Source organism: Coccinella septempunctata, chromosome 7, assembly GCF_907165205.1.
Source record: "Coccinella septempunctata chromosome 7, icCocSept1.1, whole genome shotgun sequence".
In the NCBI taxonomy this organism is placed as follows: Eukaryota; Metazoa; Arthropoda; class Insecta; order Coleoptera; family Coccinellidae; genus Coccinella; species Coccinella septempunctata.
This window is the reverse complement of record NC_058195.1, coordinates 804996-832199: the sequence shown is the minus strand read 5'-3', so window position 1 is coordinate 832199 and position 27204 is coordinate 804996. Positions and strand designations below refer to the sequence as shown.

Below are 27204 nucleotides of genomic sequence, written 5' to 3'. Positions count from 1 at the left end.
CTTACCCTAATTTTTCCTCCATTTCAAATTCATCCACCCAAAGACGGAATTTTGGTAGCAAAATAAGTTTGAAAATTATTTTCGATTATAAATCAAAACACCCAAACGAAATTTAATCAGATTGTCTCAGGCTTTTCAGAGGAAATCTCGATTAGATTTCATTTGTGGGCGTTTCGATTTATAATCGAACCCAGTAGGTGGCGTTGCAATCGAGTTATAGGACTGTACCATTGTATAAATCTTTATTATACAATGACTGTACCATTGTATGAACACCACTTTATACAATGACTGTACTGCAAAATTTGTGTGTTAGAGTTATATGTCGCTGATGAATACCTACAAGTCAGAAACCGGTCTGCCTTCTACTCTTTCGATCGATGACAGCAGCCAAGTGTGTAGTTTGAAGAAAAAAACCATATTTAATCATACTGATTTTATTCATACTGAAATTTACTATAGTTTCGCTAAAAACTATATACATAAGTAAAAGTCTGTTAAAATACGGCATTGAACTTCAGATTATCGAATTAACACTAAGCAGTCAAAATTGTAAACATTCAATTAAAATACAGATGTGGTTGGAGACGGAAATCGTGACGTTCTAAAAGAGAGTATTTTCACTACAACAAAGGAAGAAACTTTGGAATTGGTCAGAGAAAAACTGATTGTGATGGTAAAACATTACCGTCACCTGTTGCTGCGAAAAATTAACATCTATTTTCATCTAATCACAGTTATGCTTTTTATCAAAAATATTCTAATTTTTGACGAATCTATTTAGGTTCTACACAAGAAAAAAAAATGGTAAAAGCTCGAGAAATCTGGCCAAAGTTTCAAACTAACGAAAATCGTGTAAAAAAATAAAAAAGATATACTTATACACTCATAACACTCGACTCAATAAAAAAATACTGAAAACAATTTCAACAACGATATTATCAACCTTTAATAAACATCAGATGAATCTGAACTTGATGCTTTCATCATATGAAGATACATTACCAATCAATTTTTTTTCAAAATATCGATGAAGTAATCGTCTTCAAATTTTTTTCAATCAAACTGATGATATATTCACAATAGACGAGAAAAAAAATTGTTTTCGAAAAACAAAATGAATTCAGACTTCCGTAAACAACACAAAATACCGGCCACCTAAATTGAAATCCTTCAAAAACCGGGTATATTCGTTGAGTAACGTTCAAATAAAAGTAAAATACATTCGTGGTGTGCTTCATTGCTTCTTCTAGTGAATTTAACCTAACTCTCTATCTCCTTAAAATCTATCTCAAAATAAATTAATATTACACAGCCCCTATACTTTGAACATATTTACAAAATTGGCAAATATATAAGGTACTTCGAAACACGAACATTCAAATCATAATACTCGATAAGGCAAGTTTTATATAGAGAGAATTTTTGATTAAATGACATCACAAAAGACAGAAACATTCCAAACCAAAAAGTATAATACTAGAATCGGATAGTGATACGTTATATTATCAGAGTTAAACCAGTAATTTAAATTTTTTACTTAATACTGAATCAGTAACCAATCAAGGTCATTCGGTTCTAAAAATCAGTCAGAATGGGTTGAAGCTGTTACGTAAGTGACTGATTTACGTAATGCTTTGATTGAACATCCCTAAGAGGTTAGAAAAACTACGTAAGAGAAGTTTGACTACGTAACGTGTGTTTTCAAGATGATTGTGTGGTAATAAGTATTAAAGTTTGTTAGATTGAAGATGATCAACATTTTATTCGTGTAGAAAATTTAGGGTAGAATTATTGCCTCGAATAGATTGTTAGAACCTATTTAAAAACTTTAGGTTCGAAAAGGCGACCTTAACCACTACTTTATTCATCGTATAACACCATAATCTTAAGCGGGATTCAAAAACTTTCAGAGGTAGTTTCTACTAAGTGACTTCCAAATTCAGAATATTTAAAAACTGTGATCTCAAAAAGGTTTTTACGAGATATCCTAAACTATCATCTACTTTCAATATAATTCGTATATCATCAACAATATTAACGTTACCGTAGTACGAACAACTTTTTTTTACCTCGCTTACATCCTAACCGATCTCTAATGTTTAGTGCTGCCGTTTTTGCTTTTGGCGTCGTCCAAGACGTCCAAGGGGTCGGTTCTGGAGTTTCTGTTAGACTCCTCCACTTCTATGGAAACGTTGGATACCTGTCTAGAGATGAACTTTCGATATTTCTTCAAAATCGGAAGGATCAACAAGAAAGCACCGGATATTGCTATGCATAGGCCGGCGGATAGGAACGTGATGTTGTAACTCTTTGTTACGTCGCAAATATAACCTGGAAATATTTCGAAATCATGAAAAACATAAATAACCACAAGCTGAAAATATTTTACCTCCTAATGACGGCCCTATGAGGTTACCGAAACCTTGCACAAGCAGTAGGAGCCCATAGGCGTTCGCAAACCTATCGATCGATATCAATTCCACCAGTATAATTGAGACTAGGGAGTAATTGGCGGCAATGAAGAAACCAAAACCTCCCGACAAGGCGCACAAGACTGTGTAGTCTGTAGTCATTGGCATGAGAGCTGTTACTCCACCACAACAAGCCATGCAGAAGGCGTAGATGAGGCCCGCGTTCGCCCAAGGTCGATCCCCCATCCACCCTAGGATTATCTGCAACAGAAATCATTTTTGTCTGGGCCCATAACCTTCGATTGAATCACTCACCTCGCCAACCATGTTCACGATGCCGATCATGGAGATCAGCAAGGAGGCATTTTCGGGCGTCACCTTCAAGACTGTCGTCGCGTAGTCCGTCATGTAGACGTACGGCACGTCGTACCACGTGTACAGGAGGAAATTGGACAGGGCGAAGACCAGGAACTTCGGATCGGCGAAATGGGAAAAATCGATTATGTCCACCAAAAGATCCCAAAGGTCCCACAGAGCCGAGAACCACTGGTTCTTCTCCTTGGCGATCGTCGTCATAGAGTTACGGTATATGTCGGGGCAGGAGGACGCCCTGAGTCTGTAACGGTTGATGTTCAACATGGCGCCTCTGTAGGACACGGATAACCTAAAAAAAAAGTTGATATTCAACCCAAGCAACACAAATTGGAGAAGATTTTGAGGAATACGTGAGAAGAAGGGTTCATGTGACCTTCTTAAGTCACCAATTAGGTGACAGAGCCCCAGATGGTTTGGGTGTGGAGAAAACTCACCTATGTATCCTCAGGTCGTTCAAGAACGCCGTCTTCGGGGTCCTTTTGGGGGGCGTGGACGATTTCGCGAACCATTTCAGGTACATCTCCTCGTTGGGGACCTTGCTGTCGGGCGCGGCGTTGCCGATAGCCTTGATGTTGTTGTAGACCTCGTTGTTCAGGCCGGCGGACTCGCTGAAACTCCTTGAAGGCGACAGCAACCCAGGGTAGTTCTGCTTGAGCACGTTGTACACGTTCTTGTGGGAGGCCAGCAGCTCGATCACCTCGATCGGTACCTTCTCGCCGTTCTCCACGTAGGTGGGCAGGTTGACCAGGGACGAATAGAGCCTGTTCTCCTGACTGCTGTTGGCGGTCTCGTTCTCCGCGGCCTCCAGGATCGGTTGAAGGGCGCTCGCCGTGTTGGTGCTGTTGCTCACCGAGAAGGTGTCCACGGAGGAGCCCTTATTCCTCCGTTTGAGTTCGCGGTTTCTCTTCCTCTCCCTCGCGAGTTTCTTCTGGTTCTTGAAGGTCCACGGGAGGTCCCTCATCAGCAGACCGCACACGGCTAAGTTTAAGAATAGACCGGCGAGGATCAAGGTGGTGCCTCTCCACCCGTATTCGTCCAGGAGGAACTGGATCAGCGGGGCGAAGATGAAAGTGCCGATACCGCTGCCGCAAACCGCCAAACCGGTAGCGAAGGATCTCCTCTTCTCGAAGTAGTAAGCTACAATGACCACGGAGGCGACGTAACAAAGACTCAACCCGAAACCGGCCATAAGGCCGAACGTCAGATACAGCATCATCATGCTGTTGACCCTGGAACTCACAACGAAGGCTATGGAGGACAGGATGGATCCGAATATGGTAACCTTGCGACAGCCGTACCTATCGGTCAGGAAGCTGGCTATGGGACCGGACAGGAGCGGCATCGCCATGAACAACCCACCAACCACCGCCGTGGTACCCCGATCGGCCTTGAAATAGTCCACGAACTCCACGAATATCACCCCGAAACTGAAAGTGATCCCGTCCGCGATCAGGTTCACCATGAAGGAAGCCGCTACTATCACCCACCCCCAACCGCCGTCCGGGGGTCTGGCCTCGGTGTACTCCAACGATTCGCTCTCCGAGCTCGAGCTGGAGCTGGAGGACAGGCTGTCGTTGGAGCGCAACAGCTGCTCCCTGACCCCCGGCTCATTCTGGTGATCTTCCTTGTTGAACTGCACCCTAAGGGTGGGTTTTTCCTCTTCTATAGGGGTGCTATGTCGCACTATCGGGTTCTCGTAGATGCTACGGGGGGTGGCTGCGCCGCTCTGGACGCTCGCCACGAGACCATCACCGTCGACGCGCGTCTGTTCACTCACTTCTGTTCCGTTAACTTTAACGTTTTCGATTTTACGGTCCATGTCGTTTTCGGCCATTCCTGTAAGTCTCTGCTGAACTGCCTGCGTAGGGACGCCAACGAGCTGGTGCTTCTTCTCATGTAACTTTTCATGCGTGCCTTGGTCAACCCGAGGTGTGGGCGTTGGTCAGTTGATCTCAGCCGTCGTGCCATGCGGGGCAGGATGCCACTGGTGATCCACTAAACGTATCTGCAAGATAACGCACAACCGTTAAGAATAATTGTGTACATATTTATATTATGCTTTCTTTCAAGGTCTTGCTTGAAAAATGGTTGCAAGAGGATACAGTGAACGGGATAAATATGGGTGGGTTCCGCTTATGAAGGCATAGGCGCTGTCAAAAAAGAGTTCAAAGCCAATTTAAAAAGTAATAATCATGACAAAGGATGTAGGTATTGTAGGGGTTAATTCGCAAAGTTCGAAACCCAATGGTTCATTCTCTGACAATACCTTCCCTAAAATAATGAATTTTCTATTTTCTCTGCAGCCTAGATTATATATTCTTTGTTTCGGCCATCTCCAATGGTTTCACAGTTTGCCTAATGAAATGAAAAAAAAAGGAGACAATTGCAGTTGGTGCATTGAAAATATCTAAGTCAAATCGTGACCTGTGAAAAATTAAATATTGTTACCTTCGAAATGAGCCAGTATAAGACGAGAATAATTTCTGTAAGTGGTTATGTAACGGAGAAATTCCACGTACAGTATTATCGATGTTCTACCTCGATTGTACTGAGATGTAGCATGTTAGATTCTCGAAATATATTCAATTTCACGTTTTCATTTGCATTTTTATCTCGTCACACCGCGAATCTCTCAATTGCGGTTTTCGAGTATGTAATATTTATAATTGCACTTAATTTGTGAGATGTATTGATTCTATCTGGACAAGTGACAATTTCCCCACATTTTTATCCGCAACAATATGATTTGAAATGACGAAATATCGATTGTGAGAAATCAACTGGGCAATATCAAAATATTATTAATTCTTGTTGAAAATATTTCACAGCCATAGATCTCATATTAATATGATAAGTCTATGTTCACAGCTGATCAATTTTCCGTGCTACAGATCTGTGCCTCCACCAAAGAATATAATTTTTAGTTCGATGTACCCGGTTCCATAGACAAATAACGAATTCGTAATTCATCCCGCTGTCAGATTTATTATTAATTTGCTCTTTTAAATTATTTCTCAATCGAAAATACCTTAATTCCTTTCGAAAGCATTAATCTAGCGATTAATCATATCCAATATTGAACTACATAGTTGATTGATACTCGTTTGCATCAAAGAATTTAAGGCAGGCTTACTTATTTCTCTGATCCCCATTGTGGTTACCATTGAGATCAATGAAATTAGTTTGACTTAAATTTGTTGGAGCAAAGGGGCTTAAATGACTATTTTCACCACCTGTTTGCCATAATCGGAAATGGTATGGTATTGGGTATATTATGTCTGCATATTTTTATATTTTATTTCCCATTTTTCAGCTCTCGAAATATGTCGACAGGAGATGCTTGTTGGTAGTGCTGGATTCGTCAAGTTATCTCCAGTAGTTTTCGAGAAAATTCGTTCATCATCGTAAGTGCTTTCAATTATTGTAATATCGTTTTTTCCATCGTGTGTACTCGAGAGATACGTATCGAAATTTCAACTTGAAAAAACAATGAAAGAGTCACACCTTTCAGAATCACCTGCTTTGGAACATCGTCATCGGAAATATACCGTGGTTTAAAATAGTAATCTGATCGTTGAACTGGATAATTATGAAAATTATCTCGTTTCCATTCGTGCCTGTTTGCTTATCAATTTTCCTCATTATTTGACTTTCAGACTCGATTGTGTCTGTGTACTCTGTTAGAGAACGAGTGTGCTCGAAACCGTTTTTTCAACGTATATATCTTTACTATCCACATTTCTCTCGATATAAATCGATCGATTTCTTGGAAACGCTGGACTAGCAGCTAGAAGGGTTTACGTCAAGAGTGTTTACTAATTTCATCGGGAGTTCTATTAATACGAATCTGATTTATTTTGGGCCCGGACGATTTTATGCCAAAAATTCGAGCGCGTATACAGAAGCTCGTGCACCTGAAGGGTTATAACTTTTGTATGTTTTATTCTCGTATCGTTTTTTATTGCAATTCGGTCCATTTTGTATAAATTACACTATGATATATCGACAATATACAGGGTGTAAATGATGTGTTGCGAAGAACGATAATGTTGTGGGTCTTTCATATAGTTTTTTTTTGGGTTGTTCTTGCTTAAATTTTTTCACACCCTGATATTGATCGATACCGATTACAGTTCATCATTTGGATCCTCAAATAATTGCAAAACTAACCCTTATAGTACCAACCTATAAGTCTACTACTCACAGCTCGAAATCATAACAACAAAAGTCACCAAAATCACTAAAATTCGCTATATTAAACCGAAAAACGAGACCGCGAACCCACGGAAATAAACAAAACCGACTTTCGCGTATCGCTGAGCGAGGAGGATATGAGCGATACGAAAACGGTCAATCGATGTTGATATACAAAGATTTCGTCCAGATCTTTTGGCAGCGATTTTCGTCTCTGAAAAAGACGCAACCACCGTCTGTTGCCGATGATAATAATTACCTATACACGTGTGACGTTGTTGGCGTGCTATATACGACCGAAACCGGGCTTTTTTATGCGGAAAAGCGGATCGATTTTATCGGAGTTACGGGGGTGGTACGAAAAGCCCTATACCGCAGTTCGACGATACTAAAAATCTCGGGTTCGAGACTCTTACGCGTTATTTTTTTTCTTTCATTTTTGAAATTGGAGTGGTTTAATTTTGAATAAAATGAAATAATTTCCCGTTATAGATAGGCGAGGCATTTGATCCTATTTTAATATGCCGCATTTTAAATACCGTCTAACGTAAACAAGATAAAGGAATTGTTCTAATGCTCTGAAATCATTAAATGGGGAAATTGTCGAATTCGGTATTAGTTGTGTAAATAAATTTTATTTAAGAGATAGGAATTTTCATTAGACTTTGCCCGTCTGAATTTTAAGCTCACGAAAGGACGCTACAACTGAAATAACGAACAAGAAATAAAATTAGATTCTGATTAACTGATCTAGAGTCCCGAATTCAAAAAGTTTTAGTGAATGTTTTTAATGGAATACTTTTTTTGTTGATTGATGCATTTTCCAGGGAAGAAACAGAATAATTTCGACTAGCAAAGAAGGTTAATCGTTTGTCGAATTAATTAATTAATTAATTTTACGATTACCAAAAACATGGCCTATCAGCATATCTCCCCATAAATAGTTTATTCCACTCGAGAGATAAAGGGGAACCGCGATATTTTCACTTATACGAATCGATAAATATTCCACTTACACTTCCTGTCGAAACTGAGGCCATAACGCGCCGAGAAAAAATCGCGTGAAACCACAGAAAACGATCGCTAAGGCAGCTCGCACAACGGGCGCAGCTGATGATGAACCAGACAAAGGTTCGACTGAATTGCCCCGGCGAATCTACAAAGAAATTAATCTTCTCCTCCTTTCCGGATCTATTGTAGTCGAGATACGGGAGTATACTGAACCGAAATCATTTATTTGTACTTTTGTTGTATCATTATTATTATCATCGCTCTGAAGGTACGTTTACACGAGGATAAGGAGCTGTGCTCGTCGGAAAATCGACTCGGATTTTTCACGCGAAAGAATCGTTTCGATAATTTTCTCCATCTTCACTTTCAGGCACAATTCTTTCCCTTTCAGTTCAGACAATAACAAACGGCGTAACCTGAATTTCAACGCGGATAAGAACAATGAAGCTTTGATATTGTATACGACCAAAGAGAGACGAACTCTTATTTGTCTCTGATATGCTTATTCATGGGTTGCGATAAAACACGACAAACGTCCTAATCACAGACGGGCGTAACGTCTTATCTTCGTTCGGCACGCTTCGCAACGTTGCGAAATACAGATCTAATCGTCAGGTGGAATGAAACCCTTATCCGTTTCGATACGGATAAAAATCTTTCTCCGAACCAATTTGCCAGATAAGACGAATTAAACAAGGCGTCCGACTGTTCGCAAACGTTCACCTGATTCCATTCGCTCGTTATTACATCGATAACTTTCGAAAAATTTACGAAATTTCGACAATTGATATTCTGTGCGCTTGAATTCCACAAATATATACCGTGGCCAAATACTTCGCTCTATGACTCGAACCGGTACTACCCACCCCTGTCCGAGATCAGTCCCAACCATAGATCAGACCTTAATCTATGGTTCCAACCTCACTTTTGTCAATCTAACATGGATTTGTTGGCAATGCGTACAAAACATTGAATTCATTTCCCGCAATAACAAATACCCTGATCTAATCTAAACCTATGGCTTGATATACACCGGACGAACGGTCACATCTACAAAGTAAGCCCCGTTTTTAGTGCTGTACATTAGAATAATTTCTCGAATCGCTGGTGGTTGTTTTCAAACAGTAAATCAAGTAGTTTCTATAAAAGTTATTCCACGAGTTTCATTTGAATGTTTAATTGTTTCGATGTTTGTTCCAGGAGCGTTGAGTTCCAAGAAAACCCATACGTATTTCCCGGTCGTATAACACGATTCGAATTTTCCGAGTTCGAAGAAAGCTATTCGTTTTCGCATGCCGCATCTAGTGATTTTCCGAACGTTGTGTGCGAGACCTCGGCACGAGTGCCCTTTACCTTTGGCGCCCTACATCGATATCGATCCACCGCGAAACGCGAGGTTGGCTTTTCAAGGGCACATATGCGGGTTTTCTCGGGAAAAGGGCACTGCGAAGCGGCGCAGGGTTTTTTTTTTCTTACTGTAATGGAGGCTCGTTTCTTTTCCACCCACACCGCGTAAAGTTGCCGATTCATTTTAATACAAAATTTAACGACAATTGAGGCATTGTTCGGTTTAACAAAAAAAACGTGAAATGTTAATTTCGCTCCAGATAATTGGCAAGAATATCGACAATTTCTGGCATTGCGGCGTCCCATTTCCATTTTAAACTTGAAAAAAGATTCGAATGAATAGATAGAAAGGTCGTTTTGTCGAATGCCATCAATCTGTGTACCAAATTTGAACAATTCCTCGGTATTGTTTTCCCAGATGAAACCAGGGCGGCGGGCAAACAAATTTCCTTTCTAATCGTGTTCATTTCCATGAAAATGATACGGGTATAAAACGGAAATAGGTGTTGATCGTTTTTCTTTTCAATCAACTTCCTCTACGAATAAATTCATTGTTTCAAAGCTTTTCACACTAACATCAACATCTTCTAGTTAGATATTGTGAGTTTCCATAAATAAACCAATTGCTTTTCTCCTTTTATTCGAAAAAACAATAATAATCGAATGTACAATTGACGGTTATTAAAAATAATCACAAACACCTTTCTCTAAGAAAGATTAAACATTTCCAAGTTCTAATACAACGAACTTGAGATCGAAAGGAAAACACAGTCCAGAAGATCAATCACTGAGTACACTGACAACACTTCCGCTACTCCCGCTACTGCTAATGCTACCCTCGTCGTCACTTCCGCTCTCGCTAGACGCCTCTTCCGGCATTTCCTCGTCCTCTTCCTCCTCCACATCAGCCTCCTTTCCATTCTTCCTGGCCATAATCCTCTTGTACTCCCTCACGGTTATCTTCATGGGAGTCATGTCCTTGAGGAAATGGTACTTGTTGGACCTCTGCACCACGGTGGCCAGGTTCTGGTATTTCAGGGTCCTGCTAGAAGGATCCTTCTGCTTCATGCAGTTGAAACTGTCCACGACCAGTTTCCTTATGAACAACTCGGCCGCCTTCGACATCAGGATGACGGAGTCTTTACCGACGTTTTCCACGTCGGAAGAGCTCTTCATGATCGTGTTGATCCTGCCGATTGGCAGGTGGGACTTTGTGGACGTCATTTCGCCCTAGAGCCGGCTAGATTTCTGCGGTGAGAGAAGAAAAAGAACGTGTAAACAAAAACGAACAAAAAACGGGGGGTTAGACAAAAAAATAAACGCGTATTGTCGCTGAAAATAATCACATATTGAAATTCTATGTTACGAGAGTCACAGATCCTTGTCGGGCTCGACCAACTAAAACCATAAACTGGAGCTTGTTGAAAAACCACATAAACTAATCACACAACCAGTTGTTTTGACAACCTCGCTAATTTTCGCTTAGAGTAGTACGCTATGTAACCATAGGTGGACACATTGTCTATCATCCTCCACCGAATAAGGGATTGGTAAATAAGAGATCTCTTCGGATTATATAACATTAATGTTTTTCAATTAATTTCGGAAGTCACTTGATCTTGAATAGAATGAATGAAAAACAGCTAGAACAGTGTTGTCTTGAACCTTTTTAGGTTCACCTTATACCTGCATGTGGATCCCTAAAATTCTTCATCCCCGTCCCAGTATATTTATTGGAAATCCCTGGGGATATGATTCGGTACAAAACTGAGTGACATTCGATAACGATTTTAATTCAGCATTAAATGCGGACGACCTCTTGTAATTATGCTACTTTCCTTGAAAAAAAATGTTACACTTCAAATTTAAATGCCTAATTACGTCAATAATTAATCGATTAATTATAATTAATCGAGCTCTTTCTGTAACAGTCTCAAATAGGTACATTCTAAATTATTTTTCTCGAGTACTAGAGACAGAAGCACTAAACGACTTTAAGTTAATTGTATACTAAGACAAAAAAAAATTGAAAATCCAATCTTTTTATCGCCAAAACTGCCCTAAATCCGTCATATAAGAGGGAAAGTAAGTAATGAAAGTGCTCCCCCGTTTATTCTAACAAAACAAAGACTTCCAACGATGAACAAGGATATTTTCTGGGTCATCATTCGTCCCCGTTTAGGATTACGCATCATTTTCTCAAATCAATGGAGAATAACCTAAGGATTGTGAAAACACTGATTCGAACGTCTCAATTGAAAGGGGACGCTTGAGCCGAGTCTTCACAATAAAAACCAAACATATCCTGATCGAAACAAGATCTCAATGCAACTCAAAAATGTCGAAGTTCATGCAAGACATTTCTGTTCACTTCGGAAAGCCCAAGAATCGTCGATTTATGAATCGAATACTACGATTAAAGCCTTTGTATAAGCATCAAGTACTCACCTGAAATGATTACCCCAAAAATCGATGCTAAAAAACGGCTTTCATCGTGAATGAATCGGTGAAAATGCTGGATAATGATTACGCTTCGGAACAACTTACTGAAAATAACCCAAAGAAAACCTCGTAATTTAGAAAAATCAGCGTGGTTTGATCGGTAGAGGTCTTACTTATGAGGGTGGTTTGAGAAAATTAATAAAATAGCGGCGAAAATCAAACTGAGTGAGAAAAAATTAGGGAGACTCCAAAAATACGATAACAAAGTTGTTCAGACTGACTGACGTGACTGGGTTGACGGTTGGCTTCGGAAAAAACTGGGGTAGATGGGCACAGAAGAATCTTTGACAGAAGATTTTGATCGGTGCTAGACTTTTCTTCTAAATATCGGACACAGCTTACACATAATGAGAATTTGCAATTCTGGGCGTTCTGGATTTAAAAACAACTTTATCGTAAGTTATCGTCTGTTAGCGATCAAACATCGATCATCCCCAAAAATTCATCCTGAACATAGAAATTAGTATCTTGTCTATGATTATCAATTTTTCGATGATTTCTTGTTTTTTCTTTGTCCAGTGTTTTGTTGACATTTAACGTAACCTCAAACCAAAGAGTATCATTTTCAAATATGTAAAATATAAGTTCCACAATCAGAATGCTAAATCCAGCTTCGAAACTTTAAGCCCAAAAATGAAATTAAGGGAGAAAAATTATTGTTCTTTCTAAAATTTACACAAATGTTTCATTTTATGCGTAAATCCAAAGTGCTGTGCTGAAATGCCTTTCCTACACTACAACAAGAAACTCCTAATTTTAATTGTGCTCTTCGTACTGTTATGGATTTGTTTTTATTCTGAACCTTCCTATAACTTCTCTAGCATTTTTATCTATTTTTACAAATCTAATTCTATAAAATGCTACAGATATAAAGGCGAAACGTTGCCTGAAATTTCCTCGGTTGATGTAAGGCAAGGAAAGTCGATTTTTTTTCATGAAACATCATGTAATTCGTATATAAATGGAAAAATAGTCATAGCAGCTAGAGAGGCATGTGCAGTGGAATCGGCAGCTTTGTTGCACCCTAATTTAGATGTGTACTTACTATTTACATCGCCAGGAGTTTTTAAGTTTGAAGGTACCGAATCGGATCGGTTCTTGAAATCTTTGATGAGCTATGAAAATGTTAAAATTCTCCATTTGGACTATGAAAAGTATACGAAAGGTACACCTTTGGAAGATTTATATGAGAGTGGTAGAATTGAAGCGAGTCAATATGCTATGTCTCATGCCAGCGATGTCTTGAGGTAAATAGTATATTGTATTTCATCAGGGTTCTATTCAATTTACTTTTTAGATATTTAACCTTGTGGAAATATGGCGGTATTTACCTTGATCTTGATGTAGTTGTTATCAAAAATTTAGAATCGCTTCCACCTAATTTCTCCGGATGTGAATCTATGGAGAATGTTGCGGCTGGTGTGATGGGTTTCGAATCCAATAGTAGTGGAACAGGGCATAATTTGGCGCACGAATGCGTTATGGATTTGAAGGACCATTTCAGTGGTACCATATGGGGAAACAACGGACCTGGTGTTATTACCAGGTGAAATTGAACCTAATCATTGCCTTACTGAAATATTTAAACCTTCAAAGCTTTTCAGGTTGGTTAAAAAACATTGCAAGGTGAACAAAATCAAGGATGCCATGGGAAAGGTCTGTAATGGTTTCAAAATATTCCCCCCTCAAACCTTCTACCCTATACCATGGCCCTCATGGGAACAGTATTTTAGGGAAAAATCTCTATCTAAAGTTATGAATGCGACCTTGAATAGCTATGTTATACATGTTTGGAATAAACATAGTTCTTCTTTGCATTTACCATTAGATTCTAAAAGTGCTTACACAATGTTTGCAAAGAAATTCTGTCCAAAGGTTTATAAAGAATGTGATGCATTCTTTTGAAGCAAAACAAACATTTAGATCAGACTTGAGTTATTTTTTAAGACTCTTTAATAATTTTGTATATTTCGTCACTAAGAATTATAATATATGTATATTTGATTTAGTAGGTAATCAATTAATAAGGTACATTAATTAAGTGCTATTTTTCCTGTGTAACACTTACAATTTTTATACATTGATAGGAATATCAAATTTGAACAAATGATTGAAATGATCAGTTTATATCGATTGTGAAATGATAACTTATTCATGGGGAATTAGGGATATTTCCCGTTAGTTTCGAACTGACTGAATATTTGTTTTCTTTTCCTAATAAAATTGAAGTATCATAATTCTAGGTCTCATTGGTAATGTTCATACTAACTTGAAAAAAAATTTATATTTTAATAAATAATAAAAATCGTGAATTTATTCTGTTCAGCCCACTTTTTAATCGTGAATCGGTAGTGACGATCAGTAAAACTTCGATTTAACGAAAAATAAGCTTTCTTAAGTTTTTTTTTCTCAACTTTTTCAAACTTATCAAATTTTTATCGCTAAACGAACATTTATTTTGTTTGTCTATGATTTATTTTCAGTCCATAGAGTAATTCTATGGTTTTATATAAGTGTTCTGTGGTTTTAATTAACCTTATTCATTGTTTACAGGTTGTTGATGAAATTTATACTTTGTTATCAGTGGTTGTGGTTATTATTATAATATTTTGTATTGTAGGTTGCACAATTGACTTGAAGGAACCCTGAAAAATGCAGAACACAGGGTGAGTTCATATAGCGGATAAAGAAATAAAGTATATGTTAAGGTATTTTCTAGAAAACTGAGAGGTAAAACAATATTCATAACTGGAGCGAGTAGGGGAATTGGTGAGGCAATAGCCATTAAATGTGCTAAAGATGGTGCCAATATTGTTATCGCAGCTAAAAGTGCGGAACCTCATCCAAAGTTAGAAGGAACCATTTACACCGCAGCAGATAAAAGTGAGTTAATCGGTCAGTTATCATTGCAGATTAAAAATTCCTATTTCAGTCGAGGAAGCTGGAGGAAAGGCTCTTCCTTGCATTGTAGACGTGAGGTATGAAGAACAAATCCAAAGTGCTATTGAAAAAGCAGTGAGTAAATTTGGTGGAATAGATATCGTCATCAATAACGCTTCCGCCATAAATTTGAGCGGTACAGACGATTTAGACGTAAAAAGATACGATCTTATGCAGAATATAAACACTAGAGGATCTTTTCTTGTGTAAGACGAAAACTTATACATGTTGATATTTGAGGTGGTTGATATTCTTGTTGATTCAGATCAAAATTATGCTTGCCGTATTTGAAGAAAAGCCCTCATGCCCACATATTGAACTTGTCTCCACCTTTGGAGATGAAGCCCAAATGGTTTGCCCCTCACGTGGGATACACGATTTCGAAATACGGGATGAGCATGTTGGTCTTAGGAATGACGGAAGAATTCAAATCGTTCAACATTGCTGTCAATGCTCTTTGGCCCCGATATGGTGAGATTTTCGTTTTGTGGATTAGTATGATGACCAATTTTTTATTTTAGGAGTTCAAACAGCTGCTCTCGACATGCTTGCATCGAAGGAGAGTGGAAATTACGCCAGAAAACCAGAAATAATGGCTGATGCTGCTTACGCTATATTGGTGAAGGATCCGAGACATCCAAAGTCTTCAGGCAATTTTTTTATTGATGATGAAGTGTTGGAATGCGAGGGTGTTACAGATTTCGATCAGTACTGCGTGGATCCTGCTAATAGAGATCAACTAATCGAGGACTTTTTCGTGAGCAAATTGTAGTATTGTGGAATTTATTCGATGTTTTTTTTTTTTGTGGGGAGTTTTTTTTTAGGGTTTATGGCCATAGGATATTTGGGAAATGATTTAAAAGGATGATGGAAAGAGGCAATATAATATATTTTATCCATTTTCATTGAGCACTTGTGATTAACAAACGGTTGGTTATTCACTGATTATCAATAAACATTACACTTGCGATTATAAAATTAGAAAATATAGAAATATATATTTCTTACAAAATACATCTTTAATATTTATAGAAAATTTGAATAACATTTATAAACTCTCGAAACTCAATTCACACATCACAATTTCGTCTTGAGGCTGTTCATCAATTTTTCAAGTTTCAAAGCCTTCTGCAAGTTTCCCTTGATTTTCAACCTACCGGTCATATATGCAGTAGCTGGTTTGATCTTCCCTGTGAACATCTTGAAGAAGTTCTCGCTGTCCATCTGAAGGGTCGCATCGGGACTAGTTGGAGCCTCGCCTTGTCCGCACTTACCGCTTCCAGATTTCAAGTCCAAATACCTGAATAAATTTCAAACCTTAAAAAAAAATTGGAATAATCGAGAGTGAATTTACCATTTTCCTTCCTCTTTTCCAGTTACCACGAATTGAAATGACGCTTCAGTACTTTTAACGACTTCTTCGGTTAAAGAAGCTTCGATTTTCTTGAACAATCCCGCAACTTGACCTTGAGGCTCCGCGCTTTGTCCCTTCTCTGCGCTTGTTTCTTTGTCAAAATTCAAGAATGACCTTGAACTTTGCAACTTGGGGTCTTCTCCTACGAAATAATCGGGCATCAGTTGGTCTTTGTAAGCTGGATCGTTGCAATATTGATCCAAGTCGGTGATTCCGTTCGATCTCAGAACATCATCGTCTATGTAGAAGTTTCCGGTAGCTTTTGGGGACTTGGGATCTTGGATTAATATAGCGTAAGCAGCATCTGACATAATTTCGGGTTTCCTGGAATATTTGGCACCTTGTTTTTCGGTTAGCATATCTAGTGCTGCTGTTTGGATAGCTGTTCTAGGCCATAATGCATTAACAGCGATGTTGTATGGTCTCAGTTCTTCATGAAAACCTAACACACACATGCTCATACCAAATTTGGATATCGTATACCCCACATGTGGGGCAAACCAATAAGATTTCATGTCCAATGGCGGTGACAAGGTTAGAATGTGAGCATGAGAACTTTTTTTCAGGTAGGGAATACACAATTTAGATCTGAAATTAAACAAACAAATAGACGTTTTTTAAGATTAATTAATTGTGAAAGTTGAGTACTCACACTAAAAATGTGCCCCTAGTGTTGATATCTTGCATTAAATCATACTTTTTCATAGTTAATTCTTCAGTTCCTATCAAATTTATAGCAGAAGCATTATTTACAACTATATCAATTCCACCGAATTTTTTCACAGCTTGTTCGACAGCACTTTGGACTTGGGCTTCATCTCTAACGTCGACTACACAAGGTAAAGCTTTTCCCCCACATTTCTCAACTGAAAATAATGACAGAGGCAACAATTTATTTCAGGATTTCTAGGTAATTTCCTTAAAATTATTTTTTTCGGTTCATACAAATGCTTACTTTCTTCAGCGGCCGTGTATATGGTACCAGGCAGAATCTTGTGGGGTTCAGCTGTCTTAGCCGCAACTACAATATTGGCCCCATCTTTTGCAGCTTTGAGGGCTATGGCTTTGCCTATTCCTCTGCTCGCGCCAGTGATGAGTATCGTTTTTCCTGCTAGTTTTCTGAAAATTATAAATGGATTTCGCAGATATATCAATACTAAATGGATTAAATTACCCTGTATTGATCATCTTTAATTCTTGGAGGAACTGGAAATGCAACAAATGGAACCAAATTACAAGCAAAGTCCAAAGTTTAATTCAATCAGTAAGTACACAAACTCATGTTAACCTTTCCATATGTGGCTGTTAACCTCGATTCATATGACGTGGATGAATTGATCTACTGATGATTAGAACTTCTTGTTATTTGATAGCCAAGTTTCTTCTTTGAGCACGATTTCAATTTTGAATCTTAATCTATGGTAGAATTTCCAAATTTTTTTTCAGTAGGCTTATTCATAGAGTGACAGACAAACATTAATAAAATTATGTCTATGACATTTTTCATTAATGCTAGTTTTCAAATCACGAATTTAGAAATTGTCCCACCTCAGAGAAAATGCTGGGTTTTGAGATTTATGAGCTAGATGAAGCACTTAGTGCCCTCAGATTTCATCCTGCAGATAGCAGTAAGACGCGTCCTCTGAAATAATTATTGAATTGAAATTTTTATTGGTTGAATTGTTACATTTCCAGCGATGTCTTTGAAAAATAAAGACCATGAAAAGCAAATGCAAGATAACATGCGAGGAAGGACGCTTCTTTTGGTTTTTTTACGTATGAGTAGTAAAAGAAAAATGGATTTGTTGACAAAGTTTTTTCAACTGATTCGTAATCTTCAAACACTCGCCGATATATTGAACATCTTTTTCTCTGTGAATACTAAGCTGATATCTTATTCGAAAATTGCGTGAGTCAATCTTGCTAATGAAATTCGCCAAATTCGCCTTATGGTATATAACTGCAACCAGTAGTTTATTTTTTTATTCTTGAGAATATATTTTTTCAGAACCGATTCGAATGCATTATATGAACAATTCATCAAAGATGACGATCGTATGTTGGATCATGATGCCCTAGAAGAAAGTCTACTAGATAACACAGAATGGTTCACCAATTTAGAGGATGCCAGTCAGATGAATATCATTACAAGTGAGTCATTTTTGGAATTTGTGAATTTTAATGTTTGTCTTTCGCCTACTCTGTTGTTTGGATTTTGAACTATGTGAATGTCATGGAATTTCAAAATCGATGCCTACTGCTATGTCATTTGTAAAGACCCTGCATTTTATAATTTCTTCTTTCACAAGGACAATTCAGCAATTCGTCAGAAAGGTGATGACGTAGAAGGAGGCTAATGTCAAGCTAAATTGACAGAATTGGTATCGTTAAGGTATGGCTTCGCTTGTGCGTCGGACGCATGCAGCGACTACGGAAAGTGGCTGAGCAGTGGATGCCACAGATGCAGCCACTGCTTGTGTCAGACGCATAAGCAAAGCCATACCTTAACGATACCAATTGTGTCAATTTAGCTTGACATTAGCCTCCTAAGTCATCACCTCTTTGACGAATTGCTGAATTGCACCTCATTTTCTATATCTTCCTAATTTCATTCATTTGCGCCCATCTCATCCCGGATGTATATGCTTTAATTCCTTTGAATAATTCGCCAGACAAATCTTCCAATCAATAATTCCGAAAGTTGTAAGGTTTTCTAACTATACCGATAAATTAAGGCGAGTTCGGTAACGCATATCCAGAATAGTGCTGACGAGAATTGGGGGTCAAGTGACAATGGACCAATCGAAATTCGAAACTATTGAGGTCTTAAGTTCTGATTGGTCCATTGTAACGTAACCCAATTATCAATTCTTTTCCGCTCTATCCCTTATATGCTTTGACGACCTCGCCTTATATTGATAGAAAAATTATGTTTTTTTTTCATTATGCACACATAGTTCCACCAAATGTTGACAAACCATTTTAATTTGTTTAAAGTTACTTATTTATGTATTCACGCCACCATCATTGTTCTGGGAATCACGGAGATATCGTTATCGTTGCATGCTAGATAGCCCGTAATAATTTTCAAAATCTATCTAGTACTCAACATATTTTGTACACTTTTCCTCGAGGTGAGTGTTATGTTTCACGGATGAGGTCAAATAAGACCAAATAATATTGGTTATCGATTGATATTCAATCTGTTAAGACTCTGCACACTCTGCTTTCTCGATTGAATGATTTTTCCGTTGGTACTCCGAATGATGGTGTCTCGATAATTCGATTCAGAGCAACATTTGGCTAATTATATCTTAATTAATTCAGTTCATTTGTTTTTTTTTTGATTAACGGGAACCGGCATTCTTCATCTTTTTTTTTCAATTAATTTTCCAGGAAATTGCAGCTGATTTTGGATTAGAAACGCTCGACCTGACAGTAAATAAAAGCTCGGGAAGATATGGAAGTATAAAAATATATTTGATTATACTGTATGCATATTTGTTTAATTCTGATAAAGTGTCTTTATATTATCTTGTTTATTATCTCACCCTCACAGAATTCCTGATATAGCAGAAAATTGGAAAAAAGTAGGTCAAGGTCAAACAAAAATTTCGAAAATGGTCTTAAGAAGTTGTTCAGAAAATTCTAAGTTGATCAGAAAGGTCCCCAGTTGACCTTGACCTACTTAGCAACTCCAACCGAAAAAACTGACGACGTAGACCTATTTTTCAAGCACACCTTCCAAATTTTAGGGTGGCGTTGAAAAAGTAGGTCAAGGTCATCCGCAAAAATTCGAGGATGACCTTGAAAAGTAGGTCAAGGTCACCCAGAAAAATTCGAGGATGACCTTGAAAAGTAGGTCAAGGCCAAATCCAAAAATTCGATGTTTGTGGCCAAATTTCGCGAATTTTTGGATTTGACCTTGACCTACTTTTCAAGGTCATCCCCGAATTTTTGCGGATGACCTTGACCTACTTTTTCAAGGTCACCCAGAAAAATTCGAGGATGACCTTGAAAAGTAGGTCAAGGCCAAATCCAAAAATTCGATGTTTGTGGCCAAATTTTGCGAATTTTTGGATTTGACCTTGACCTACTTTTCAAGGTCATCCTCGAATTTTTCTGGGTGACCTTGAAAAAGTAGGTCAAGGTCATCCGCAAAAATTCGGGGATGACCTTGAAAAGTAGGTCAAGGTCAAATCCAAAAATTCGCAAAATTTGGCCACAAACATCGAATTTTTGGATTTGGCCTTGACCTACTTTTCAAGGTCATCCTCGAATTTTTCTGGGTGACCTTGAAAAAGTAGGTCAAGGTCATCCGCAAAAATTCGGGGATGACCTTGAAAAGTAGGTCAAGGTCAAATCCAAAAATTCGCAAAATTTGGCCATAAACATCGAATTTTTGGATTTGGCCTTGACCTACTTTTCAAGGTCATCCTCGAATTTTTCTGGGTGACCTTGACCTACTTTTCAAGGTCATCCCAGAATTTTTGCGGGTGACCTTGAAAAAGTCACATGACCAACACTGGATTTTTCGGTTTGACCTAGACCTATTTCCAGGTCACTGAAATTTTTAGAATTTGACCTTGACCTACTTTTTGAGGACGTGTAAAATTTCTAGTAATCCAGGATAACAAATAATTCAACGAATTAAACAATCGATATTTATTTTTTTTTACATAGTCTTCATAAAACTTAAAATAATTTTATTGTGTGATTAAGTCCATCTTGGCTTGCCAGGATAAGATGATTCCCGCAACTTGCGTTTCCTGAAAATGAAGGGAAAAAAATTAAATTTACTTCTTTGCAAAATATTCATCGAATTCCGGCGCGGATTTTTTGTAGAATTTTGCTAAGCTGTATTTCGGCGTTGAACTATGTTCAAAAATATCTTTCAAAATATATTCTGTGACGTCACTAGTTCAATCTTCGCCAAAATGAATAGTTCTGAAAGCTTCACATCGCGATATTATGATGACAAGCGATTTATTGCGATTTGGGGCTCGAAATATGCCAGAGTCTGCTTTAAAACGTCACCGAAAGGATACCCGTCCACCAAATGCGAAGTTGAGCGTTATCAATGCTAATAATAAAAGTGACCAACTACGAATCGAGTGACGTAGCTTGTCATTTGGCATTGAAAACGCTCAACTTCGCATTCGGTGGCCGGTCAGCCTTACAATGCCAAAATCCGTATCTTTCAAAACCTACGGAATATTTTTGAAAAATGTTCACCCCCAAAATACAGCTTAGTTAATGATAATATATGTATTGGACAAATAGAAACGACATTATTCAACGCCAGACATATAGACATGGCCTGAGCAATGCCAGCATCAAATTGGCTATTTTATAGAAAGAGAGAAATGATCGTCGGGCCTTCCCCTATCTCTTTTGTGTTAACATAGAGGTGAGTGTGTACCAATCAAAATTCTAGAAAAAGACAACTGCATGCCCGATGATCAGTTTTTCTCTCACTTTTTTTGACCGTATTTCATGCATAGATAGAAAGGGAAGGCACAGTCCATGTCTCTATGTCTATGTTCAACCCATAGCAACAAGGGTAAGTTGACGTTAATCCATTCAGTGAAATTAATTTAATTGACAAGTGAAATGAAATAACATAGGCATGAGTGATCTTGCTCTTGTTGCTACAGATTGAATAATACCCTACTATAATAGCAACAATCAAGTGATACTTTTCATGTCATTACATAAAATTCTTCTTATACCGTACATAACCAGATTTTGAGTAACTACCAATTACTTAAAAGATTTAAAAGGAGAAACGTGGTTCGAATTTCGAAAATAATATGTACAGATAAACTTTAAGTAATGCAAACATTAAATGAGCAGGTTTGATGCGCCTATCTGGAGGAAGCATAATAAAAAAAATGTACACCCGCTTGATAAAAATATTCAACAGAAGAAATGCAGAAAGAAACCAGGAATTCAGAGAATATAAATCAAGTAGCAGCTTGATCTTCTCCGATACTTGCGAAGAACTGATTTACGTTCCCGACATCCAACCGCGTTACGTTCATCAGGATGAAGAGGTAGATACTGGGTTTTCGGTCAATTAACACGTTCACGACATTGTGACCCACCGGTGGGTCACACTGGTTATTGCTAGTGGCCGTGCGTGTCCCACGGGTGGGTCACGCTGGGTGCATTTTATATGGCCAAAGTTTATGAATGTGTGGGTAGTGGGGTTTTGGAAATGGAAAAAATTGGATGAAAAATATGGACATAATTCCGAAAAAAGGTTTTAATCAATTATCTGAAACAAAAATAGTCATTTGATCACACACACACACATCACCCCTGTGTGACCCACCTGTGGGACGATTATGAGAGATAATTACAATTAATGTACACATGTATCTTCGCACTATTTGTCTTGTCGCAATAATATTTTTGAATAATCATTGATTAACTCTGCGAGAAGACGACAGAGGCGATTAGGTCGCTCGTAACAATACTTAAAAACTTTGCCTGCTTTTGGCAAAAAGTGCGAAAATAGATATGTCTTCATGGAAAGCAAACATTGGTTTACCTGATCAACTGTTTATTTCAGAGCGATTATAATCAAGATTGCCCAACGAATAAAAAAGTAGTCGAGGCGAGAAAACAGTGGCAAGCCAGTATGGCAAAATTAAGAAAGGAAATTGAAATAGAAGTTCAAAGACTGAACGAGCCAATTTTACAAAAAATTAAAGAAAAAGAAGCTTTCAAACAGTTGAATATTACGAAATTGAAAGATTCGAGTAACCCTAAAGATAACGACAGAGTCAAAAAAACAAGTAAAATACAAGAAACAGATATAGATTGGGTAAATAATGACAACATTATGGCTGGTTTAGATTATCGTTGAATAATTGCAGCGAAATACAGACGAATAGCGAAAGCTTTGTCTATTCGTCCGTATTGGGCGAGTATCTAAATCCTTTTGCGTACAAAATTTTTCATTTCGAAGAAATAGCAACAAATAATTTTCGGTCTAATGTCCGATTTAGAAACTCGCCGAATACGGACGGAATCGAAATATATTATTAGCACAGATGGCAGAGTAGAAGTGATCATTCTACCTTGTCTTTAATCTCGTCAGGGTATTCACATATTCCCATTATTCGGCAAGATATTCAACGAACTGTATCTATACCAGCCATACAAAAGAAAACAGAGAGAGGAAATTGTTTCCTCACGTCACTATCATTGAAGGTTCAATTTTTGCCAGTTTGGAACGTGAAAAAGATATTCTCTTACCTCGACGAGAAAACACTACAGAACTTGAAGAATGTCAATAACTATTGGGCAACAATTTCAAAAGAAGTATTGGCTGAAATCAAAGCAAGGGAGAATTTGGATGCTACCATAAAAAAGACAGAGGTGAGTTTTTCAATTTATCAAAATTAAAAGAGGAATTGTTCGATCTTTCGGTAGGAATTCTTGGACAATCTACTCGACAATCCACAGACAGGATCCGAATTAGTAATCCGAAAAACAGATCTGGTAACCGAACCTTCTGGATATAGGAAAAGAATAGAAAAACAGAGACGAACAGGCACTTCCATTAGAAGAAAGCAAATTGACTTTGGAAATTTACAGAATAAATCTGCATTGTGTGAATGTTTCAAAGAGGTGTGTTCCTTAATTAGGGAAATCGTTCTTATTTTACTTCAAGTTACGTTGAATGAACGATCAAACCTGCTCAAGTTTTTTTCACAAAGCCCTTTTTTCCATGAAATTTTTTAGAATACTCACCCTTTTTCAGTTTGACACACAAAACGTCACGTTCTTGACCAAACTAAAATCGTTCCCAACCGGTATCATAACCAAACTGCTGGAATACGACGGAGAAAAATCCATGAACGTGAGTGAAGTAGCCAGTGTGCATGTCATCAAACCCAAACCAACAACTGAAACCAAGGTGCCCAGTGAGTCCGAGATGGATCAAGTATCTTCAGCGTCAAGTGTCATGAGTCTGGTGCCCTCCATTGTTGTATCTACGGAGAACATGGAGACCTGGTGAAACAAATTTTATATCAATTCTTTTGTAATTTTATTCAAAATTCACGATTAAATATGTGCAGTTATTCATGTTTTTCTTTTTTTATTCAACCTGATTTTCAGACTAGTTAGCTTGAGAATAATTTGGTGACATATCTAACACAACATACATTTGAATAGGAAAAAACTTGTTGACAGTTCACTCACAGTAAAAGATGTCTGCAACTATTTATCAGCAGGTTAATTTATGCACTTTTCACCAAGATTATCGCGTTTGAGGATGCTAAATTTTCGAGAATGTCAATAACTGAACCATAGAAAGAAAGTCATATCAAAGCACCGAATTCAATAAAGTTGAGTTCAATGATCAAAGAGTTGGATATCTTTGTTGATAAAAAGCACAGAAATCTTTGCTCACATCTATGGTATGAGATGTAGATTTAAAAAGATGCTCGTTTCATATAAAATATTCGCAAAAAGTACATTTTGAAAAAACGATAATGTAATATTCATTCTCACCTCTCCAGTTTCAATAACCATCCGTTCTATAATAGTGAAATCATAATATTCCATCAATAATAGTTCCTTCTGTAACAAATATAAATGTAAGACCATACGAAATACAAAATTGAAAATATTCAACACTAACCTGTTTTCCAGGGTTTCCAAGACTTTAATTCATCAACATTTCATTTTGGATGATAATAAATACCTTTCATTTACGTAATAGTTTTACTGAAATAATTTTAAGAATAACAACACATTTCAACAATTAAATGCAAAAATAATAAAACAACATTTAACCGAAAACCAGCCGGAGTATCTTCGAATGTATAACAAATATATTTCTGTCCAGAAAAGGAACAATCTGATATCACCGATTAAAGCAATGTGGTGTTGAAAAAATTGGTCTCAAGTTCATCAACCAGTTTTTTTGTGTTCACAATGATATGAGGCACTGAAATTACATAAGTCAAAATATTAATCCACCGCTGCACCACACCTAGAAGGATTCAGAACAATTTTTTTAATAAAATCTCCATTGTTGACTTAGTGAAGAAAACTTCCCATAAAACTTAAATTCCTCAAAAATAAGTACGGAAAATGTACACAAAACCATGTACCCATTTGGGAACAGCCCTATTCTCCTCCATTGGCAACCCAAACTTGTACAAGCTTTGGCATTCCTCGTGCATCTTCCGCTGTAATTCCTCATTTTCAGTTAATATTGCAAGTTGTGTTTCTAGATCTCTTTTGACTGATCGTTCCCCAAAGTTGGGTGAACCTATCAGAGTTAAACAAGGATATTTAGCGTTAGGTGGGTAATACCTAAAATTAAATTTCTTGAGAAATAATATCGAATGTATGTTTGGATAGAAAACAAGTCCATTCAAGTGTTATCAACTCAATTGGCTGTCTGTATTAATTCAGCGAATATTTGTCAAAAATATGAGAGTATCGATTCAGAAATAAAAAATAAAAATTATCTAGGTCATTTTATAACACTTGAATCATATAAGTTCCAAAGTGAATGTTTATGAAAATATTCTTACCATAAACCTTTCCCATGATATGTCCAACCATCCCTCAGGTATTCAATCAACGATATTCTTTCCTCTTGTCCGAATTTTTTAAATTTTTTTTTGAATTTCTGAGCGATCAGGCAATAGGCATAAGGTATGTCTCCAGCTATACCTTTGGCCCCTAAAAATCCATTAGCCTATAAAAAAGTTGATTACCCCATGAGACATATGAAATTTAAAGGAGTCTATTTATATCATTTTACATCCTACAGACACAGGCGAACTGTAGAAACAATCTGAGTAACATACCTTGGGATGTGCCATCAGAATATCACAATCTGCCTCAGTGTTATGAATTAAATTATTCATATAGTCCTGTGTGAGGTTAAAATAACCAGTAGCAATTTTCAATTTAGAATTGGAAGGAGCTTTTCTCATTAGTTTCTCAGTTACTAGAGCATCTTGCTCAACTCCTAACTGTCCCATTTGCACCAAGGGAAAAATCCAAGTATCTTCAAAAAGTATCAATTCAAAAATCAATTAGTTTTACAGTTTCCAACCAACTTACCATTTCCTTCGGTTTTATGGCTATTCTGTTCCTCTTTAGCTTCCAAGAGATAGCTATCTACCAACTCTCCAGCCTCTTCAACAAATCTTTTTTTGTCTCCCTCGAAAGGTGATACTTGCCATTTGCTGTTCAAATTGATATTATTGTTACTGTCCATTGCAAAACTGAACATTTGTACTCTTTGGATTAAGCCGCTATAAAAATTACAAATTTTCTTATCCTTAATGAGAAAGTATCTATCTTGTCTATTGGTGAAATAATCATTAGATAAATTGGCTCCACTTATTAGAAGGGTATCATCGAATATGTAAAGTTTCATATGTTGAAGTCCAAGTAGCTCATTCCACCTATGGGGCAATACCTTCTTTAGAACACCCCTCAAGACAGGAGTGTGGTATAGAGATATTCGACAATTTTCACTGTTCTGTTTTAGCAATGGCAAGAGAGCCGTTCTAGAATTATCTGAATACCTACTACCCCTGGTATAATCCAACAGTATATTTACATTCATTTTCTTCTCTTTAAAATTGATATTCGACATAATCCTCTCAACGATTTCCTTCTCCAACTTTCCGTTACCAAAATACAAACTTGCCAGCGTTATCCTCTCGCTGGCAGTCTCACTATACCGAAGTAAGACGTCGTAGAATTGATGGGGACCGTTCAATATGCTAATGTTCGAAGATTTGACTGGAAAACACGGGGCCACATTAGTTAACCACTCAAAGGGAATCGTTTCCGTTTTCGTGAACGGTTTATGATGAACGACGCCTTCATTTTGTACGGTCGTTTCGAAAACGTTGGACAGAATTCTTCGAATCATAACAATTACCGGCTAGAATACGTTCAAAATGTGTACAGGAGGGACTCTCGAATTATTTATTAATGCAGATGGCATTTCGTTCA

The 27204-nt window shown here is 37.5% G+C and overlaps 7 protein-coding genes across 15 annotated transcripts; 3 read left to right on the top strand and 4 right to left on the bottom strand.

Moving 5' to 3' along the window:
• Positions 1 to 421: 421 nt before the first annotated feature.
• Positions 422 to 12107, bottom strand: LOC123317320 (monocarboxylate transporter 12-like). 5 transcript variants are annotated; one of them, XM_044903785.1, is made up of 6 exons: positions 11957 to 12107; positions 11790 to 11887; positions 3224 to 4794; positions 2730 to 3078; positions 2393 to 2675; positions 422 to 2334 (listed from the first exon to the last, which is right to left on the bottom strand). In XM_044903785.1, exons 3-6 carry the CDS (start codon positions 4621 to 4623, stop codon positions 2096 to 2098), a joined length of 2271 nt encoding a protein of 756 aa, XP_044759720.1. In that variant the 5' UTR covers positions 4624 to 4794; positions 11790 to 11887; positions 11957 to 12107; the 3' UTR covers positions 422 to 2095. The 5 variants fall into 5 exon arrangements, with proteins under 5 accessions (XP_044759720.1, XP_044759722.1, XP_044759723.1 ...); XM_044903787.1 differs by lacking the exons at positions 11790 to 11887; positions 11957 to 12107 and adding an exon at positions 8000 to 8198; XM_044903788.1 differs by lacking the exons at positions 11790 to 11887; positions 11957 to 12107 and adding an exon at positions 6975 to 7247.
• LOC123317329 (hydroxysteroid dehydrogenase-like protein 2) lies at positions 5902 to 15795 on the top strand. The gene is made up of 7 exons (XM_044903804.1): positions 5902 to 6044; positions 6103 to 6193; positions 14464 to 14509; positions 14563 to 14726; positions 14776 to 14989; positions 15049 to 15254; positions 15305 to 15795. The coding sequence occupies exons 3-7, from the start codon at positions 14496 to 14498 to the stop codon at positions 15553 to 15555; spliced, it is 849 nt and encodes a 282-aa protein (XP_044759739.1). The 5' UTR covers positions 5902 to 6044; positions 6103 to 6193; positions 14464 to 14495; the 3' UTR covers positions 15556 to 15795.
• Positions 10122 to 10565, bottom strand: LOC123316675 (chromatin accessibility complex 16kD protein). The gene has a single exon (XM_044902866.1). It carries the CDS (start codon positions 10563 to 10565, stop codon positions 10122 to 10124), a length of 444 nt encoding a protein of 147 aa, XP_044758801.1.
• Positions 12363 to 14151, top strand: LOC123317327 (lactosylceramide 4-alpha-galactosyltransferase-like). The gene is made up of 3 exons (XM_044903802.1): positions 12363 to 13090; positions 13141 to 13389; positions 13448 to 14151. The coding sequence occupies exons 1-3, from the start codon at positions 12564 to 12566 to the stop codon at positions 13746 to 13748; spliced, it is 1077 nt and encodes a 358-aa protein (XP_044759737.1). The 5' UTR covers positions 12363 to 12563; the 3' UTR covers positions 13749 to 14151.
• Positions 15762 to 17513, bottom strand: LOC123317326 (hydroxysteroid dehydrogenase-like protein 2). The gene is made up of 5 exons (XM_044903801.1): positions 17372 to 17513; positions 17153 to 17316; positions 16850 to 17063; positions 16138 to 16785; positions 15762 to 16083 (listed from the first exon to the last, which is right to left on the bottom strand). The coding sequence occupies exons 1-5, from the start codon at positions 17383 to 17385 to the stop codon at positions 15861 to 15863; spliced, it is 1263 nt and encodes a 420-aa protein (XP_044759736.1). The 5' UTR covers positions 17386 to 17513; the 3' UTR covers positions 15762 to 15860.
• Positions 17323 to 24293, top strand: LOC123317323. Of its 4 annotated transcripts, none has more exons than XM_044903795.1 (8): positions 17328 to 17461; positions 17893 to 18106; positions 18206 to 18348; positions 22054 to 22253; positions 22775 to 23029; positions 23419 to 23586; positions 23641 to 23838; positions 23972 to 24293. In XM_044903795.1, exons 1-8 carry the CDS (start codon positions 17410 to 17412, stop codon positions 24227 to 24229), a joined length of 1488 nt encoding a protein of 495 aa, XP_044759730.1. In that variant the 5' UTR covers positions 17328 to 17409; the 3' UTR covers positions 24230 to 24293. The 4 variants fall into 4 exon arrangements, with proteins under 4 accessions (XP_044759731.1, XP_044759730.1, XP_044759729.1 ...); XM_044903794.1 differs by lacking the exon at positions 17328 to 17461 and adding an exon at positions 17625 to 17825; XM_044903796.1 differs by lacking the exon at positions 17893 to 18106 and having other exon boundaries at positions 17323 to 17461.
• LOC123317325 (CDP-diacylglycerol--glycerol-3-phosphate 3-phosphatidyltransferase, mitochondrial) lies at positions 20848 to 27204 on the bottom strand. Of its 2 annotated transcripts, XM_044903799.1 has the most exons (8): positions 26299 to 27204; positions 26040 to 26242; positions 25761 to 25927; positions 25276 to 25536; positions 24857 to 25210; positions 24727 to 24795; positions 23962 to 24222; positions 20848 to 20966 (listed from the first exon to the last, which is right to left on the bottom strand). In XM_044903799.1, the coding sequence occupies exons 1-4, from the start codon at positions 27119 to 27121 to the stop codon at positions 25293 to 25295; spliced, it is 1437 nt and encodes a 478-aa protein (XP_044759734.1). In that variant the 5' UTR covers positions 27122 to 27204; the 3' UTR covers positions 20848 to 20966; positions 23962 to 24222; positions 24727 to 24795; positions 24857 to 25210; positions 25276 to 25292. The 2 variants fall into 2 exon arrangements, with proteins under 2 accessions (XP_044759734.1, XP_044759733.1); XM_044903798.1 differs by having other exon boundaries at positions 24857 to 25536.

Bases quoted from the DNA above. Each gene is read 5' to 3' on its own strand.
- LOC123317320 (XM_044903785.1), bottom strand. From the start codon at position 4,623: ATGGCCGAAAACGACATGGACCGTAAAATCGAAAACGTTAAAGTTAAC. The intron at 2,676-2,729 runs GTGAGTGATTCA...TTTCTGTTGCAG, and splicing joins TCGTGAACATGGTTGGCGAG to ATAATCCTAGGGTGGATGGG. The intron at 2,335-2,392 runs GTAAAATATTTT...AAATATTTCCAG, and splicing joins CATAGGGCCGTCATTAGGAG to GTTATATTTGCGACGTAACA.
- LOC123316675 (XM_044902866.1), bottom strand. From the start codon at position 10,565: ATGACGTCCACAAAGTCCCACCTGCCAATCGGCAGGATCAACACGATC.
- LOC123317327 (XM_044903802.1), top strand. From the start codon at position 12,564: ATGCCTTTCCTACACTACAACAAGAAACTCCTAATTTTAATTGTGCTC. The intron at 13,091-13,140 runs GTAAATAGTATA...TTTACTTTTTAG, and splicing joins CATGCCAGCGATGTCTTGAG to ATATTTAACCTTGTGGAAAT. The intron at 13,390-13,447 runs GTGAAATTGAAC...AAAGCTTTTCAG, and splicing joins GGACCTGGTGTTATTACCAG to GTTGGTTAAAAAACATTGCA.
- LOC123317329 (XM_044903804.1), top strand. The intron at 14,990-15,048 runs GTAAGACGAAAA...TTGTTGATTCAG, and splicing joins ACTAGAGGATCTTTTCTTGT to ATCAAAATTATGCTTGCCGT. The intron at 15,255-15,304 runs GTGAGATTTTCG...TTTTTATTTTAG, and splicing joins TGCTCTTTGGCCCCGATATG to GAGTTCAAACAGCTGCTCTC.
- LOC123317326 (XM_044903801.1), bottom strand. The intron at 17,064-17,152 runs GTAAGCATTTGT...CATTATTTTCAG, and splicing joins ATACACGGCCGCTGAAGAAA to TTGAGAAATGTGGGGGAAAA. The intron at 16,084-16,137 runs GTAAATTCACTC...AAATTTATTCAG, and splicing joins GGAAAAGAGGAAGGAAAATG to GTATTTGGACTTGAAATCTG.
- LOC123317323 (XM_044903794.1), top strand. From the start codon at position 17,756: ATGCTGGGTTTTGAGATTTATGAGCTAGATGAAGCACTTAGTGCCCTC. The intron at 18,349-22,053 runs GTGAGTCATTTT...TTAAATGAGCAG, and splicing joins TCAGATGAATATCATTACAA to GTTTGATGCGCCTATCTGGA. The intron at 22,254-22,774 runs GTAGATACTGGG...TGTTTATTTCAG, and splicing joins ACGTTCATCAGGATGAAGAG to AGCGATTATAATCAAGATTG.
- LOC123317325 (XM_044903798.1), bottom strand. From the start codon at position 27,121: ATGATTCGAAGAATTCTGTCCAACGTTTTCGAAACGACCGTACAAAAT. The intron at 26,243-26,298 runs GTAAGTTGGTTG...TACTTTTTGAAG, and splicing joins CCATAAAACCGAAGGAAATG to ATACTTGGATTTTTCCCTTG. The intron at 25,537-25,760 runs GTAAGAATATTT...ATTTAATTTTAG, and splicing joins TATCATGGGAAAGGTTTATG to GTATTACCCACCTAACGCTA.